Here is a 15,465-nt window from a genome sequence, read left to right on the forward strand (position 1 = left end):
TGCAAAAGGTGAACACAAACGAAGCAGAAGTGAGCTATATTTTCCCACTGAGAGAGCGGACATATTTGCTCTGCTTTAGAACATAGAACATAGAAAGCCACAGCACAAACAGGCCCTTCGGCCCACAAGTTGCGCCGATCACATCCCCACCTCTAGGCCTATCTATAGCCCTCAATCCCATTAAATCCCATGTACTCATCCAGAAGTCTCTTAAAAGACCCCAACGAGTTTGCCTCCACCACCACCGACGTCAGCCGATTCCACTCACCCACCACCCTCTGAGTGAAAAACTTACCCCTGACATCCCCCCTGTACCTACCCCCCAGCACCTTAAACCTGTGTCCTCTCGTAGCAACCATTTCAGCCCTTGGAAATAGCCTCTGAGAGTCCACCCTATCCAGACCCCTCAACATCTTGTAAACCTCTATCAGGTCACCTCTCATCCTTCGTCTCTCCAGGGAGAAGAGACCAAGCTCCCTCAACCTATCCTCATAAGGCATGCCCCCCAATCCAGGCAACATCCTTGTAAATCTCCTCTGCACCCTTTCAATGGCTTCAACATCTTTCCTGTAATGAGGTGACCAGAACTGCGCGCAGTACTCCAAGTGGGGTCTAACCAGGGTCCTATAAAGCTGCAGCATTATCTCCCGACTCCTAAACTCAATCCCTCGATTAATGAAGGCTAGTACGCCATACGCCTTCTTGACCGCATCCTCCACCTGCGAGGCCGATTTAAGAGTCCTATGGACCCGGACCCCAAGGTCCTTCTGATCCTCTACACTGCTAAGAATGGTACCCTTCATTTTATACTGCTGCTTCATCCCATTGGATCTGCCAAAATGGATCACTACACACTTATCCGGGTTGAAGTCCATCTGCCACTTCTCCGCCCAGTCTTGCATTCTATCTATGTCTCGCTGCAACTTCTGACATCCCTCCAAACTATCCACAACACCACCTACCTTGGTGTCGTCAGCAAACTTACCAACCCATCCCTCCACTTCCTCATCCAGGTCATTTATGAAAATGACAAACAGCAAGGGTCCCAGAACAGATCCCTGGGGCACTCCACTGGTCACTGACCTCCATGCAGAGAAAGACCCCTCCACAGCCACTCTCTGCCTTCTGCAGGCAAGCCAGTTCTGGATCCACAAGGCAACAGCCCCTTGGATCCCATGCCCTCTCACTTTCTCAAGAAGTCTTGCATGGGGGACCTTATCGAACGCTTTGCTGAAGTCCATATAGACCACATCCACCGCTCTTCCTTCGTCAATGTGCTTGGTCACATTTTCAAAGAACTCAACCAGGCTCGTAAGGCACGACCTGCCCCTGACAAAGCCGTGCTGACTACTTTTGATCATACTAAACTTCTCTAGATGATCATAAATCCTGTCTCTCAGGATCCTCTCCATCAACTTACCAACCACTGAGGTTAGACTCACCGGTCGGTAATTTCCCGGGCTGTCCCTGTTCCCTTTCTTGAATATAGGGACCACATCCGCAATCCTCCAATCCTCCGGAACCTCTCCCGTCTCCATCGACGATGCAAAGATCATCGCCAAAGGCTCCGCAATCTCCTCCCTCGCCTCCCACAGTAACCTGGGGTACATCCCATCCGGTCCCGGCGACTTACCAACCTTGATGCCATTCAATAGTTCCAACACATCCTCTTTCTTTATGTCCACATGCTCGATCCTTTCTGTCCTCCGCAATCCAGCAGTACAACCACCCAGATCCCTTTCCACCGTGAATACCGAGGTAAAGTATTCATTAAGCACCTCCGCCATTTCTAACGGTTCCGCACAAACTTTTCCCCCTTCACCTTTTAAGGGTCCTATGCCTTCACATCTCATCCTTTTACTCTTGACATATTTGTAGAAAGCCTTGGGATTCTCCTTAATCTTACCCGCCAAGGTCTTCTCATGACCCCTTCTCGCTCTCCTAATTTCCTTCTTAAGCTCCTTCCTACATCGCGTATACTCCTCTAAATCCTTAACACCTCCTAGCTCTCTGAACCTTCTGTACGCCTCTCTTTTCTTATTTACCAGGTTCATCACAACCTTCGTGCACCACGGTTCCCGTACCCTACCAACAGACCTTAAGAGTTTTGACAACACCAGGTTAAAGTCCAACAGGTTTATTTGGTAGCAAACACCATTAGCTTTCGGAGCGCTGCTCCTTTGTCAGATGGAGTGGAAATGTGCTCTCAAACAGTGCACAGAGACACAGAAATCAAGTTACAGAATACTGATTAGAATGCGAATCCCTACAGCCAGCCAGTAGGGTGTAGGGATTCGCATTCTAATCAGTATTCTGTAACTTGATTTCTGTGTCTCTGTGCCCTGTTTGAGAGCACATTTCCACTCCATCTGACGAAGGAGCAGCGCTCCGAAAGCTAATGGTGTTTGCTACCAAATAAACCTGTTGGACTTTAACCTGGTGTTGTTAAAACTCTTACTGTGTTCACCCCAGTCCAACGCCGGCATCTCCACATCATTAGTTCAGACCAGCAGATTAGTGAAACAAGCTTCCAGTTGGTATTGGTGGGCCTTCATTGGAGTCCGGAGTAAAACCAGAGTTACAAACAGCAAATGATAAGGGAGATCCCCATGTCACTCGAAGGGTCGAGAGGTCCACTCCTGCTCCCATTTCTTAGTGTCCTTGTGTATTAAAATCAGGTGCGGAAGCATGTTCTAGCACCTGAAATCAGCGCTGTAACATAAAAGGAATGAAATTTTTGCACCAAAGTCTTTGTAATTTGTGGGTGGCACAGAGGTTAGCACTGCTGCCTTATGGCGCCAGGGACCCAGGTTCGATTCCCAGCTTGGGTGACTGCGTGGAGATGTGCGGGTTAGGTTGATTGGCCATGCTAAATTGCCCCTAAGTGTCAGGGGGACTAGCTAGGGGCATGGGGTTATGGGGGTGGTGGGGACTGGCTGGGATTGTGGTCGGTGCAGACTCGATGGGCCGAATGGCCTCCTTCTGCACTGTAGGGATTCAATAATTCTATATGGAAAATCAACATTAACTTATTTTCAGAAAATTTACACAAACGTGTTTGTAATTCTGATGGACTTACAATGCCAAAAAGCCAATCAGCTGTTTATTATTTAGTTCATGCTCTTTTATCTGCAATCATTTTATCCGACATAAACCAAAATATCTGCCTCATTCTCATCAATGGTTAACAAAATCTCGCACTGATTGACCGCCATTTTAACATCTGTTTTCAACATTCGATGAACCACATCTGTTCTTACCCATCAACATGCCATCAAGGCACATATGGCTGGATGTCTCTGTGTGAAGCTCGTTCTTAGCAGTCACCCAGATGTCGTGGTAAGAAGCCAAATTTGAAACGAGTACCAGGCACGAATTCTTGGTGCTACTTGTAGTGCAATTCTTTGGGTCTAAATATCTGTCGCTACAGTTGCCAATAGTTCTGAAATGGATAAGAAGCATAAAACTTTAGAACAAACTTGTCTGTAATGACATATGCACCAAGTACATGCACACACAAAACTGAACTGGACCAGCTACATAAACGCAAGGTCACTAAAGCAGGTCAGACGATGGGGAGCAGTTCACTTCCTGATTCCCAGATGGGATTTTCCACCCCCCTCGGGGCATGTTTTACAGCAGCAGAGGCAGCTTGCCATTGGCTGGCGGCAGGATCTTCCAGTCCCGCCGATGTTTATGGTGTTTTCCATTGTTCTGCTGCATTGCCCAGGAACCCGCCATGTTGAGGGGGGGTCGCCATCGGTGGGACCAAAAGATCCCGCCGGCAGGAAAGGCCAGAAAATTCAGCCCTCGGTGTCACATATCTTCACCTCTCTGATGGGTCGTAGCTCCAGCAACATTCAAGAGGCTCAACACCATTCCAGATGAAACAGTTTGCTAGTTCGTCACCCCACTGACTGGCATGAACATCCACAAATGGTGCACCATAGCTGCCGTGCATAGAATTTACAAGATGCACTGCACTGATTCACCAAGCATCGCCTTCAGAGTCCACAACATTCACCAGTTAGGGGGATGAGGCCAGCATGGCAACACCTTTAGCTCCAAGTTCCACTTAAAGTCACAGACTGTGCTGACTTGGACCTATGTTGCCAATCCTTCACAGTCACTGGGACCCGAGTCGCGGGGAACTGATTCACCAATCTCACAGGATTAGGACATCATACCGTGGGCGGCACGGTAGCACAGTGGTTAGCACTGCTGCTTCACAGCTCCAGGGTCCTGGGTTCGATTCCCGGCTCGGGTCACCGTCTGTGTGGAGTTTGCACATTCTCCTCGTGTCTGCGTGGGTTTCCTCCGGGTGCTCCGGTTTCCTCCCACAGTCCAAAGATGTGCGGGTTAGGTTGATTGGCCAGGTTAAAAATTGCCCCTTAGAGTCCTGAGATGCGTAGGTTAGAGGGATTAGCAGGTAAATATGTGGGGGTAGGGCCTGGGTGGGATTGTGGTCGGTGCAGACTCGATGGGCCGAATGGCCTCCTTCTGCACTGTTGGGTTTCTATGTTTCTATGATTTCTATCATCTTTATAGAATCCAGTCTTATGTTTTTTCAGAGCTTTCCCGCTTTGCGGGTGCTTTCAACCTGGCTAGAAATGCAATAGAACATGTGCTCAAGTTCCACCAAAGACATGGCAGTAAAGTGGGAGAAGCTGTGAAAATGCATTCCCTGGATAACCAGTACAGTCAGTCTAAATAGTCAAAGTTATTTGTTGTTTAATTCCAGTTGTCATTTAAACTTGTAGATAATCTTTTAACGCCTGTTTTGTACCTGTCATAACTGATCCTTCTGACACCATTAAGCTTTCATTTATTTTCTTCCGTTGCAATTTTTCTTATCCATACCTTATTTAAATTGAAATTCATTTTCTCGCCTAAGTTCCAAAAACTATCCTACACGCAACTCCACCTATCTACATCCTCACTATGTCGAAATCAACAGGTTTCTTGTCCAGTCTCCTCATCAAACCCATTCTTTCCTCAGGAGCCGCACGGTGACACAGTGGTTAGCACTGCTGCCTCACAGCGCCAGGGACCTGGGTTCGATTCCAGCCTTGAGTGAGTGCCTATGTGGAGTTTGTACATTCTCCCCGTGTCTGCATGGGTTTCCTCTGGGTGCTCCAGTTTCCTCCCAGTCCAAAATGTGCGGGAAGGGGGACCATGCAAAAGGTCCATTGACTTGGGCAGAATTTTCCCGTTTTGGGGCAGAATTTTCCTGTTTTGGGGCAAATGCAGTTGGAAAATCCCACCGTATGAGTCTGTCAGTTCTGCGCCCATTTCCCAAGTTAATATTGATAATGGACTAAAGATCTGATGATGCATATAAGACATATAAATGCTTCAAAATGTCTTTCTAAAAGTTTCCTGACATCTCGCAACTTCCAAGGCATCACTATTTCCATCATATAAGTTTATTGTATAGATTAAAATTAGATTAGTTCCACTTGTTATGGATAATCAATTTTCATCATAGACATAAAACATTGTGCACCTATTACGATAGAAATGTTGGGTGGAATTTTCCTGTCCAGCTCACTACAGGAATCGTAACAGGGTGGTGTAAATGCATATCTGCAGAAGTCTTTTTCTAGATAGCGGTTACAGGTATTATTAAGGATTACAAAATATAGGTATTGCTTTTGTGAAGTTTACTTTTCATGGTTTGTTTTTATTCCCATTTTTTTCTTGTTGCCTGGTGACCTGGAGTACTTGGAGTCAATGTCAAGGTGAAAATTCCAGCAAGAGACTAACAGCTTTTTGGGATCACTTCCTCCTTCAGATCTGCTGAATCTGTAGCGCAACCTGTGAAATCTGAAGTAACAAGTAATGCATGGAAACGTTATACCTTTTAATGAACCTTTTGAGCGGTCAAAATCTGGAAAGGTGTTGTCAGCTGTACTGGAACACCAAGCCTTGCTCCAAGACCCAAACGTGCATCCAATCCAACCAAACTGGACAAAAGCCCGCCCCCATTCTGCTGAAACTAAGGGCCCCATGTCACTTAAAGTTTGGCAAGCTGAATGAAGTGATTGTGTTTATGGATCTGTAACTCAAAATTAAGCATTAATCGACAATGTCATTCAAAGGGGTCATTCAGTTTTAAAGTTTATTTATTAGTATCACAAGCAGACTTACATTAATACTACAATGAATTGACTGAAAATCCTCTAGTCGCCACACTCCGGCGCCTGTTCGGGTACACTGAGGGACAATTTAGCATGGCCAGCACATCCTTCAGACTGTGGGAGGAAACCTGAGTACCCGGAGGAAACCCACGCAGACACGGGGAGAACGTGCAGACTCTGCACAGACAGTGACCCAAGCCAGGAATCGAACACGTGTCCCTGGTGCTGTGAGGCAGCAGTACTATCCACTGTGCCACCGTGTCGCCTCCATGTGAGCTGTCCACAACATATCCTCGAATTTCATCTTATATGGCTGTTCTGCATTTCTAAAACAGGATTCAAAGTCTTTTACGCTATATTCAGCACTCTATCATTTTCTTTCTCCCTCTTGTACTTTATGAACAGTATGCTTTGCCTGCATAGCGCACAAGAAACAATACGTTTCACTGTACCCCAATACATGTGACAATAATAAATCAAATCAAGTCATCACAAAAATTGCAAGATAAAAAGCGCAGATAAGACAACTAGATTTCCCACACTAAAGGCAGGATTTTCTGGGTGCGTTCGCCCCAAGACCGGAAAATCCTGCCTGAGGTCAATGGAACTTTGCATGGTCCTATCCCACCCGCTACGATTCCCATGGTGGGTGGGATGGGAACATTTTGCCCTAAAGGTTCAACCGAGGTTCAACAATATGCGATTTTTGGATGTTTTCCCTTTCTGGATTTACGGAAAAAGGATCCCAGACCTGTATATTAGAAACAGGAATGGAGAACGGTGGGTTCAGCTTTGGGTTTGATGGATTACGCTACGTCTGATAGACAAAGACACTGTCCAGTTTTGAATGAACAATGTTAATTTGCGAATTGGATGACTCACTCGGATATGTGTAGCGTGAAGTTTGTTTCTAGATAGGTTTCAGGTCCAGAATCCCAATGACAAATGATGCTTTGTAACAGAAATGAAGTCCAGTACGAGGTGCAGGATGAAAGGCGTGGCCTCCCTGGAGGAACTGGAAGAGACAGAAGACACACAGAATTTTTACAGCCATTCAGCCCATCGTGTCTCTGCCCTGTCCGTAAGAACAAGCCAGCCAGTCCCATTCCCTATCCCAGTTTCCATAGCCCTGCCGATCTTCTCTCTTCAGGCGCTTGTCCAATTCCCTTTTGAAAGGCACAATTAAATTGGCTTCCGCCACACACTCGGACAGTGAATTCTACATCCTAACCAGTTGCTGTCTAAAAAGGCCCTTTTCTCATTGCCATTGGTCCTTTCGCCATTCAACTTAAATCGGCGTCCTCGGATTCTCGATCTTTCCGTCAATGTAAGCTTCTCCCTATCTCCCCCGCCAAAACCGCAAGAAACTATAAAGTTTTGTGAATGTAGCCCAGTCCATCACGCAAAACCAGCCTCCTATCCTATCCATTGACATGGGTGGCACGGTAGCATAGTGGTTAGCATTGCTGCCTCACAGCTCCAGGGACCTGGGTTTGATTCCCGGCTTGGGTGACTGTGTGGAGTTTGCACATTCTCCCCATATCTACGTGGGTTCCCTCCGGGTGCTCCGGTTTCCTCCCACAGTCTAAGGCTGTGCAGGTTAGGTTATTCAGCGGTCACGGGCATTCAGCCTCGATCTTCGGGTAAGCTTTCTCCAAGGCGGCCTTCGCGACACACGACAACGCAGAGTCGCTGAGCAGAGACTGATAGCCAAGTTCCGCACACATGAGGACGACCTCAACCGGGATCTTGGGTTCATGTCACACTATCTGTAATCCCCACGACTTGACTGGGCTTGCAAAATCTCACTAACTGTCCTGGCTGGAGACAATACACATCTCTTTAACCTGTGCTTAACCCTCTCTCCACTCACATTGTCTGTACCGTTAAGACTTGATTACCTGTAAAAACTCGCATTCCAACCATTGTTTTGTAAATTGAGTTTGTGCGTTTATATGCCCTGTTTGTGAACAGAACTTCCACTTACCTGATGAAGGAGCAGCGCTCCGAAAGCTAGTGGCTTGTGCTACCAAATAAACCTGTTGGACTTTAACCTGGTGTTGTGAGACTTCTTACTGTATTTACCCCAGTCCAACGCCAGCATCTCCCCATCATTGTACAACTTCAACAAGACGTCCCAAGTCCTGTATTCAATGTTCTGACCAATGAAATCAAGCATGCTTCTTCACCACCCTGTACACCTGTGACTCCACTTTCAAGGAGTTATGAACCTGAACCCCAGATCTCTTTGTTCTATAACTCTACCCAACACCCTACCATTAACTGAGCAAGTCCTGTCCTGGTTTGATCTACCAAAATGCATCACCTCGCATTTATCTAAATTAAACTCCATCTACCATTCATCAGCCCACTGGCCCAATTGATCAAGATCCCGTTGCAATCCTAGATAACCTGCTGGATGAATATTGACCTTGACACCAAAGAAACTACATTCTTTGTCAGAATCACATCAAAAACCTCTTCCTTGCGACTGGAAATACTAAACTTTTGTGTGGTGCACTTCATGTTCCAGTAGGTGGCAGTAATCGCCTAGATCTCACAAGATTTGATTTTGAACTCAATATTCTAAAAAAATTGTCTTTTTATTTTCATGATGATTTTGCTGCATTAATAGTCTGCTTGGTGAGATTTATTGCTTTGTTAACGATAGGCTATATTCGCAAACCATGTTCACATTATTAAACCAGCTATGAAATATTGACACGAATAATCTTGCTTTTACAGTTTAGGCTGGTAACTATCGAAGATTATAAATAGCATCTTGTTCGCCTTGGAAAGCCTTCTTCATATTTTCTTTTAGATTAAAATGTTTAAATTTAGCCCCCACCCCTGCAATTATTTCTATATTTCAGTTTGAATTATGATGGGGAGAGGATAGGCAAAGAGCAGGTCCTTAATACATCGGGCAGGATTTTACAGCTTCGCTCGTCCTGAACCCATAAAATCCCACCCGAGGTCAATGGACCTCCCGATTGCCTGCCCCTCGCCCGCTCCGATTCCTGTGGCGTGCGGGGCGGTAAAACTCCGGCCACCGGGTGAGATGTTAATTCACTCAAAACCCATCCAGTGACTCTGTCTTCACCTCCCGCTGCCTCGGGAAAGCAGCCAGCATAATCACGCACCCAGAACATTCTCTCTTCCATCTCCCTCCATCGGGAAAAGGGTACAAAAGTCTGAGATCACGTACCAACCGTCTCAAGAACAGCTTCTTCCCTGCTGCCATCAGACTTTTGAATGGACCTACCTCGCATTAAGTTGATCTTTCTCTACACTCTAACAATGACTGTAACACTACATTCTGCACTCTCCCCTTCCTTCCCTATGAACGGTATGCTTTGTCTGTGTAGCGCACAAGAAACAATACTTTTCACTGAATACTAATACATGTGACAATAATAAATCAAATCAAAATCCACTTGCACAAAGTTAAAATTAGGGCATGGGCTCAACTCTGCCACCTAGAGCTGGTGAAAAAAATACTTCAGACATTTTCAAACCAGATGCAACAATCGCAAAAGCCATACTAGCTGCACAGAGCACAGAGTCCATCTAACCTCCTTAGGGATGGATGCACAGCACAGAGTGTGAGGGACGTAAAAATGAATAAAAAAGACTTGCATTTATATAGTGCCTTTCACAATCTCAGGATGTCCTATTCCGCTTCACAATGAAGTACTGTTTGAAGAGTAGTCGTTCTTGTTAGCCAGGAAGCACACAGCAAGCTCGCACAAGCAACAACGCGATCATGCCTGGATAAACTGATCTTGTGGTGTTGATTGAGAGATAATTGTTGGCCAGGACGTTGGGGATAACTCCCCACTCTTCTTCAAAATAGTGCCACGTGATTTTTAACATCCACCCAAAAACACCAGGAGTCCCTCAGGGTAGTGTCCCAGGCCCAACAATCTTCAGCTGCTTCATCAATGATGTTCTCTCCGTCATAAGGTCAGAAGTGGGGATGTTCACCGATGATTGCACAATGTTCAGCACCATTCGCGATTCCTCTGATAATAAAGCAGTCCGTGTTCAAATGCAACAAGATCTGGACAACATCCAGGTTTCAGCTGACAAGTGGCAGGTAACATCTGCGCCACACAAATGCCAGGTAATGACCATCACCATTAAGAGACACTCTAACCACCGCCCCTTGACATTCAATGGTGTTACCATCACCAAATCCCCCACAGTCAACATCCTTGGGGTTACCATTGACCAGAAACTCAAAGAGACTCACCACATAAACACAGTGGCTACATCAGCAGGTTAGAGGCTAGGAATACTGCGGCGAGTAACTCACCTCCTGGATCCCCAAAGCCTATCCACTGTCTACAAGACACAAGTCAGGAGTGTGATGGAATACTCCCCACTTGCCTGGATGGGTGCAGCTCCAACAACACTCAAGAAGCTTGACACCATCCAGGACAAAGCAGCCTGCTTGATTGGCACCACATCTACAAACATTCAATCCTTCCACCACCGACGCTCAGTAGCAACAGTGTGTACTATCTACAAGATGCCCTGCAGCAATTCCCCAAAGATCCTTAGACAGCACCTTCCAAACCCACAGTCACTTCCATCTAGAAGGACAAAGGCAGCAGATAAATGGGAACACCACCACCTGCAAGTTCCCATCCAAGCTACTCACCATCCTGACTTGGAAATATATTGCCATTCTTTCGCAGTCGCTGGGTCAAAATCCTGGATTCCCTCCCTAACGGCATTGTGGGTCAACCCACAGCACGTGGACTGCAGCGATTCAAGGCGGCGGCTCACCACCACCTTCTCAAGGGCAACCAGGGATGGGCAATAAATGCTGATGTGGAGATGCCGGCGTTGGACTGGGGTAAACACAGTAAGAAGTTTAACAACACCAGGTTAAAGTCCAACAGGTTTATTTGGTAGCAAAAGCCACACAAGCTTTCGGAGCTCCAAGCCCCTTCTTCAGGTGAGTGGGAATTCTGTTCACAAACAGGGCATATAAAGACACAGACTCAATTTACATGAATAATGGTTGGAATGCGAATACTTACAGCTAATCAAGTCTTTAAGAAACAAACAACGTGAGTGGAGAGAGCATCTAGACAGGCTAAAAAGATGTGTATTGTCTCCAGACAAGACAGCCAGTGAAACTCGGCAGGTCCAGGCAAGCTGTGGGGGTTACAAATAGTGTGACATGAACCCAATATCCCGGTTCAGGCCGTCTTCGTGTGTGCGGAACTTGGCTATCAGTTTCTGCTCAGCGACTCTGCGCCGTCCTGTGTCGCGAAGGCCGCCTTGGAGAACACTTACCTGAATATCAGAGGCTGAATGCCCGTGACCGCTGAAGTGCTCCCCAACAGGAAGAAAACAGTCTTGCCTGGTGATTGTCGAGCGGTGTTCATTCATCCGTTGTCGTAGCGTCTGCATAGTTTCCCCAATGTACCATGCCTCGGGACATCCTTTCCTGCAGCGTATCAGGTAGACAACGTTGGCTGAGTTGTAAGAGTATGTACCATGTACCTGGTGGATGGTGTTCTCACGTGAGATGATGGCATCTGTGTCAATGATCCGGCATGTCTTGCAGAGGTTGCTGTGGCAGGGTTGTGTGGTGTCGTGGTCACTGTTCTCCTGAAGGCTGGGTAGTTTGCTGCGGACAATGGTCTGTTTGAGGTTGTGCGGTTGTTTGAAGGCAAGAAGTGGGGGTGTGGGGATGGCCTTGGCGAGATGTTCGTCTTCATCAATGACATGTTGAAGGCTCCAGAGGAGATGCCGTAGCTTCTCCGCTCCGGGGAAGTACTGGACGACGAAGGGTACTCTGTCCACTGTGTCCCGTGTTTGTCTTCTGAGGAGGTCGGTGCGGTGTTTCGCTGTGGCACGTTGGAACTGTTGATCAATGAGTCGAGCGCTATATCCTGTTCTTATGAGGGCATCTTTCAGCGTCTGGAGGTGTCTGTTGGGATCCTCCTCATCCGAGCAAATCCTGTGTATACGGAGGGCTTGTCCGTAGGGGATGGCTTCTTTAACATGTTTAGGGTGGAAGCTGGAGAAGTGGAGCATCGTGAGGTTATCCGTGGGCTTGCGGTACAGTGAGGTGCTGAGGTGACCGTCCTTAATGGAGATGCGTGTGTCCAAGAATGCAACCGATTCCGGAGAGTAGTCTATGGTGAGTCTGATGGTGGGATGGAACTTGTTGATGTCATCATAGAGTTGTTTCAGTGATTGTTCACCATGAGTCCAAAGGAAGAAAATGTCATCGATGCATCTTGTGTATAGCATCGGTTGAAGGTCCCGTGCGGTGAAGAAGTCGTGTTCGAACCTGTGCATGAAGATGTTGGCATATTGAGGTGCGAATTTGGTCCCCATGGCTGTTCCGTGTGTCTGGATGAAGAACTGGTTGTTGAAGGTGAAGATATTGTGGTCCAGGATGAAGCGGATGAGATGTAAAATTGCATCTGGAAACTGGCAGTTGTTGGCGCTGAGCACTGAGGCCGTTGCAGCAATGCCATCGTCATGGGGGATGCTGGTGTAGAGTGCCGAGACATCCATTGTGACGAGGAGTGCTCCTGGTTCAACTGCTCCATGTGCGTTGAGTTTCTGTAGGAAGTCCGTCGTGTCGCGACAAAAGCTGGGGGTTCTTTGTACAATGGGTTTCAGGATGCCCTCGACATGGCCGGAGAGGTTCTCGCACAGGGTCCCATTGCCTGATACGATGGGACGACCGGGTGTGTTTGCCTTGTGTATCTTCGGGAGGCAGACAATTACCTAAGACTGTTCTCTTCCTGTTGGGGAGCACTTCAGCAGTCACGGGTATTCGGCCTTTGATATTCGGGTAAGCATTCTCCAAGGCGGCCTTTGTGACACACGACGGCGCAGAGTCGCTGAGCAGAAACTGATAGCCAAGTTCCGCACACACGAGCTTGGCCTCAACCGGGATATTGGGTTCATGTCACACTATTTGTAACCTCCACAGCTTGCCTGGACCTGCAGAGTTTCACTGGCTGTCTTGTCTGGAGACAATACACATCTTTTTAGCCTGTCTTGATGCTTTCTCCGCTCACGTTGTTTGTTTCTTAAAGACTTGATTAGCTGTAAGTATTCGCATTCCAACCATTATTCATGTAAATTGAGTTTGTGTCTTTATATGCCCTGTTTGTGAACAGAATTCCCACTCACCTGAAGAAGGGGCTTGGAGCTCCGAAAGCTTGTGTGGCTTTTGCTACCAAATAAACCTGTTGGACTTTAACCTGGTGTTGTTAAACTTCTTACAATAAATGCTGGCCAGCCAGCGACACCCATGTCCCACAAATGAATAAAAATAAAAGAAGGGAGCTCGGTTTAACGTCAAAAGATCTTTAAAAAACTTGGCGGACTTATTGTTGAATTTGCTACAAATCCAAATCGGGGTTTAACATAAAATTTAAATGAAAACAAAGCTTTGGAAATCCGTATTTAGCCAATTGGGATCAAGTGAACTCTTGTCATCAGATTGTTCAAAACATGAACCTATCTTTTTCTGCCCTGAGCATTGTCTGGTGAGGAATTTAGCAGTCACTCATTTTGCACACTGCACAACTTTAACTTCCATTGTAGTTTTGTACCTTTATTTTCTTCCTTCCTTGGTGGAGATTGTGAAGCCTTGAAAGGGCCAAGAGATTGATCAACAGTCTGCCATGCCATGAGCTAGGTGCCATTTCCATGGCTCTGATTGTTTTTTTATATTAGTCAATAGTGGGCATGAAGTAGGAGGGTTTCTTTTGAAAGGTTGCTACAACCCCTTGGAGTATCTCACTTGATGTCAACTGAGAACACTGGAATCGGGGCTCAATTGCAGCAGGTTCAAATCTTAGACCTGTGGAGCTTGCACGTTTTCCCCGTGTCTGTGTGGGTTTCCTCCGGGTGCTCCGGTTTCCACCCACACTCCAAAGATGTGCAGGTTAGGTGGATTGGCAAGGCTAAGTTGCCCCTTAGTGTCAAGGTGTGTAGGTTAGGGAGATTAGCTGTGGTAAATGTGTAGGGTTACGTGGAGAGGGTGGGGTAGAGGGCCTGGGTAAGATACTCTGTCAGAGGGTCGATGCAGACTGGATGGACTGAATGGCCTCCTTCTGCACTGTAGGGAGCTAACCAGCTATTATTTCACACTAAAACAGAACACTATTTTGTTTTAAGGCTATGGGTGGGATTTTCTAGCCGCGCTCACCCCAAGACCGGAAATTGCTGCCCAAAGTCAACAGATCTTTGCATGATTCACCAAATTTTATGTCCTGCCCGTTACAATTCCCATGGTGGGCGGCACGGTAGCACAGTGGTTAGCACTGCTGCTTCACAGCTCCAGGGACCTGGGTTCGATTCCCGGCTTGGGTCACTGTCTGTGTGGAGTTTGCACATTCTCCTCGTGTCTGCGTGGGTTTCCTCTGGGTGCTCTGGTTTCCTCCCACAGTCCAAAGATGTGCGGGTTAGGTTGATTGGCCATGCTAAAAATTGCCCCTTAGTGTCCTGGGATGCGTAGATTAGAGGGATTAGCGGGTAAAATATGTAGGGATATGGGGGTAGGGCCTGGGTGGGATTGTGGTCGGTGCAGACTCGATGGGCCGAATGGCCTCTTTCTGTACTGTAGGGTTTCTGTGACAGGAAAATTCCACCCCATGAGCGAAAACATAAGTTTTGTGAAAATATGAATAATGTTGATGAGGTGACTCAATACTAATACTAACAATGAAACTAACACCCAACTGAACATCATTTAGCACTGATGTATTTTGACTCTCATTAACTGAAATCCCATTCACTTCTTTTCCAAACTTACACCCAGCTTTGACCTCCGCCCACTGAAGGAGCTGCAGTGACTCATTGTACCAGATGGAACAAGTCAGGTTCCCATGCAAGCGATTGAAATGAGGTATGATCAATGTCGACACGCTTTGGTTCAACGCTCTGTACTGGCTCCTAGAAAACTCCTCCTCGTTCATTCTCCAGACGATGTTGGTAGCACTAACTTGGTGATCAAAAGCGCAGTCTTCGCTTTTCAATTGGCAAGTGGCTGACAGCCGATGGCCGAGGTGGAGAACGGGTGAATTCAATGTCAAAAGGCTGCAGTTCTTCCAGGACACACTGGCAGCTCCTGAAAATTAAAACAACAGCAATCCTTAGTGATCCTTACAGACCAGACCACACAATTGCATCAACCTAAAACAGAATTAAAATGTTATGACCTTTACTGACAGTACGGTTTGTGTACCTGTCATGGAAGGCTTGTTCAAACAGAATAACTGATTATTCACCTCATGTGGTTTATGAGATCTTGGGCCAAATTTAATCCAGGTGATAG

The 15,465-nt window shown here is 46.8% G+C and overlaps 1 protein-coding gene across 1 annotated transcript in view; it reads right to left on the reverse strand.

Moving 5' to 3' along the window:
* The window catches only part of LOC144479506 (interleukin-6 receptor subunit beta-like), a 96,276-nt gene that overhangs the window by 44,455 nt on the left and 36,356 nt on the right, over positions 1 to 15,465 (reverse strand). Inside the window, exons 3-5 of the mRNA XM_078198238.1 lie at positions 14,944 to 15,258; positions 7,023 to 7,155; positions 3,261 to 3,442 (exon numbers count right to left, since the gene is read on the reverse strand). Coding sequence (XP_078054364.1) covers positions 3,261 to 3,442; positions 7,023 to 7,155; positions 14,944 to 15,258 — 630 coding nt within the window. The remainder of the gene's footprint in view (positions 1 to 3,260; positions 3,443 to 7,022; positions 7,156 to 14,943; positions 15,259 to 15,465) is intronic.

Source organism: Mustelus asterias, chromosome 26 (genome assembly GCF_964213995.1).
Source record: "Mustelus asterias chromosome 26, sMusAst1.hap1.1, whole genome shotgun sequence".
Classification (NCBI taxonomy): domain Eukaryota; kingdom Metazoa; phylum Chordata; class Chondrichthyes; order Carcharhiniformes; family Triakidae; genus Mustelus; species Mustelus asterias.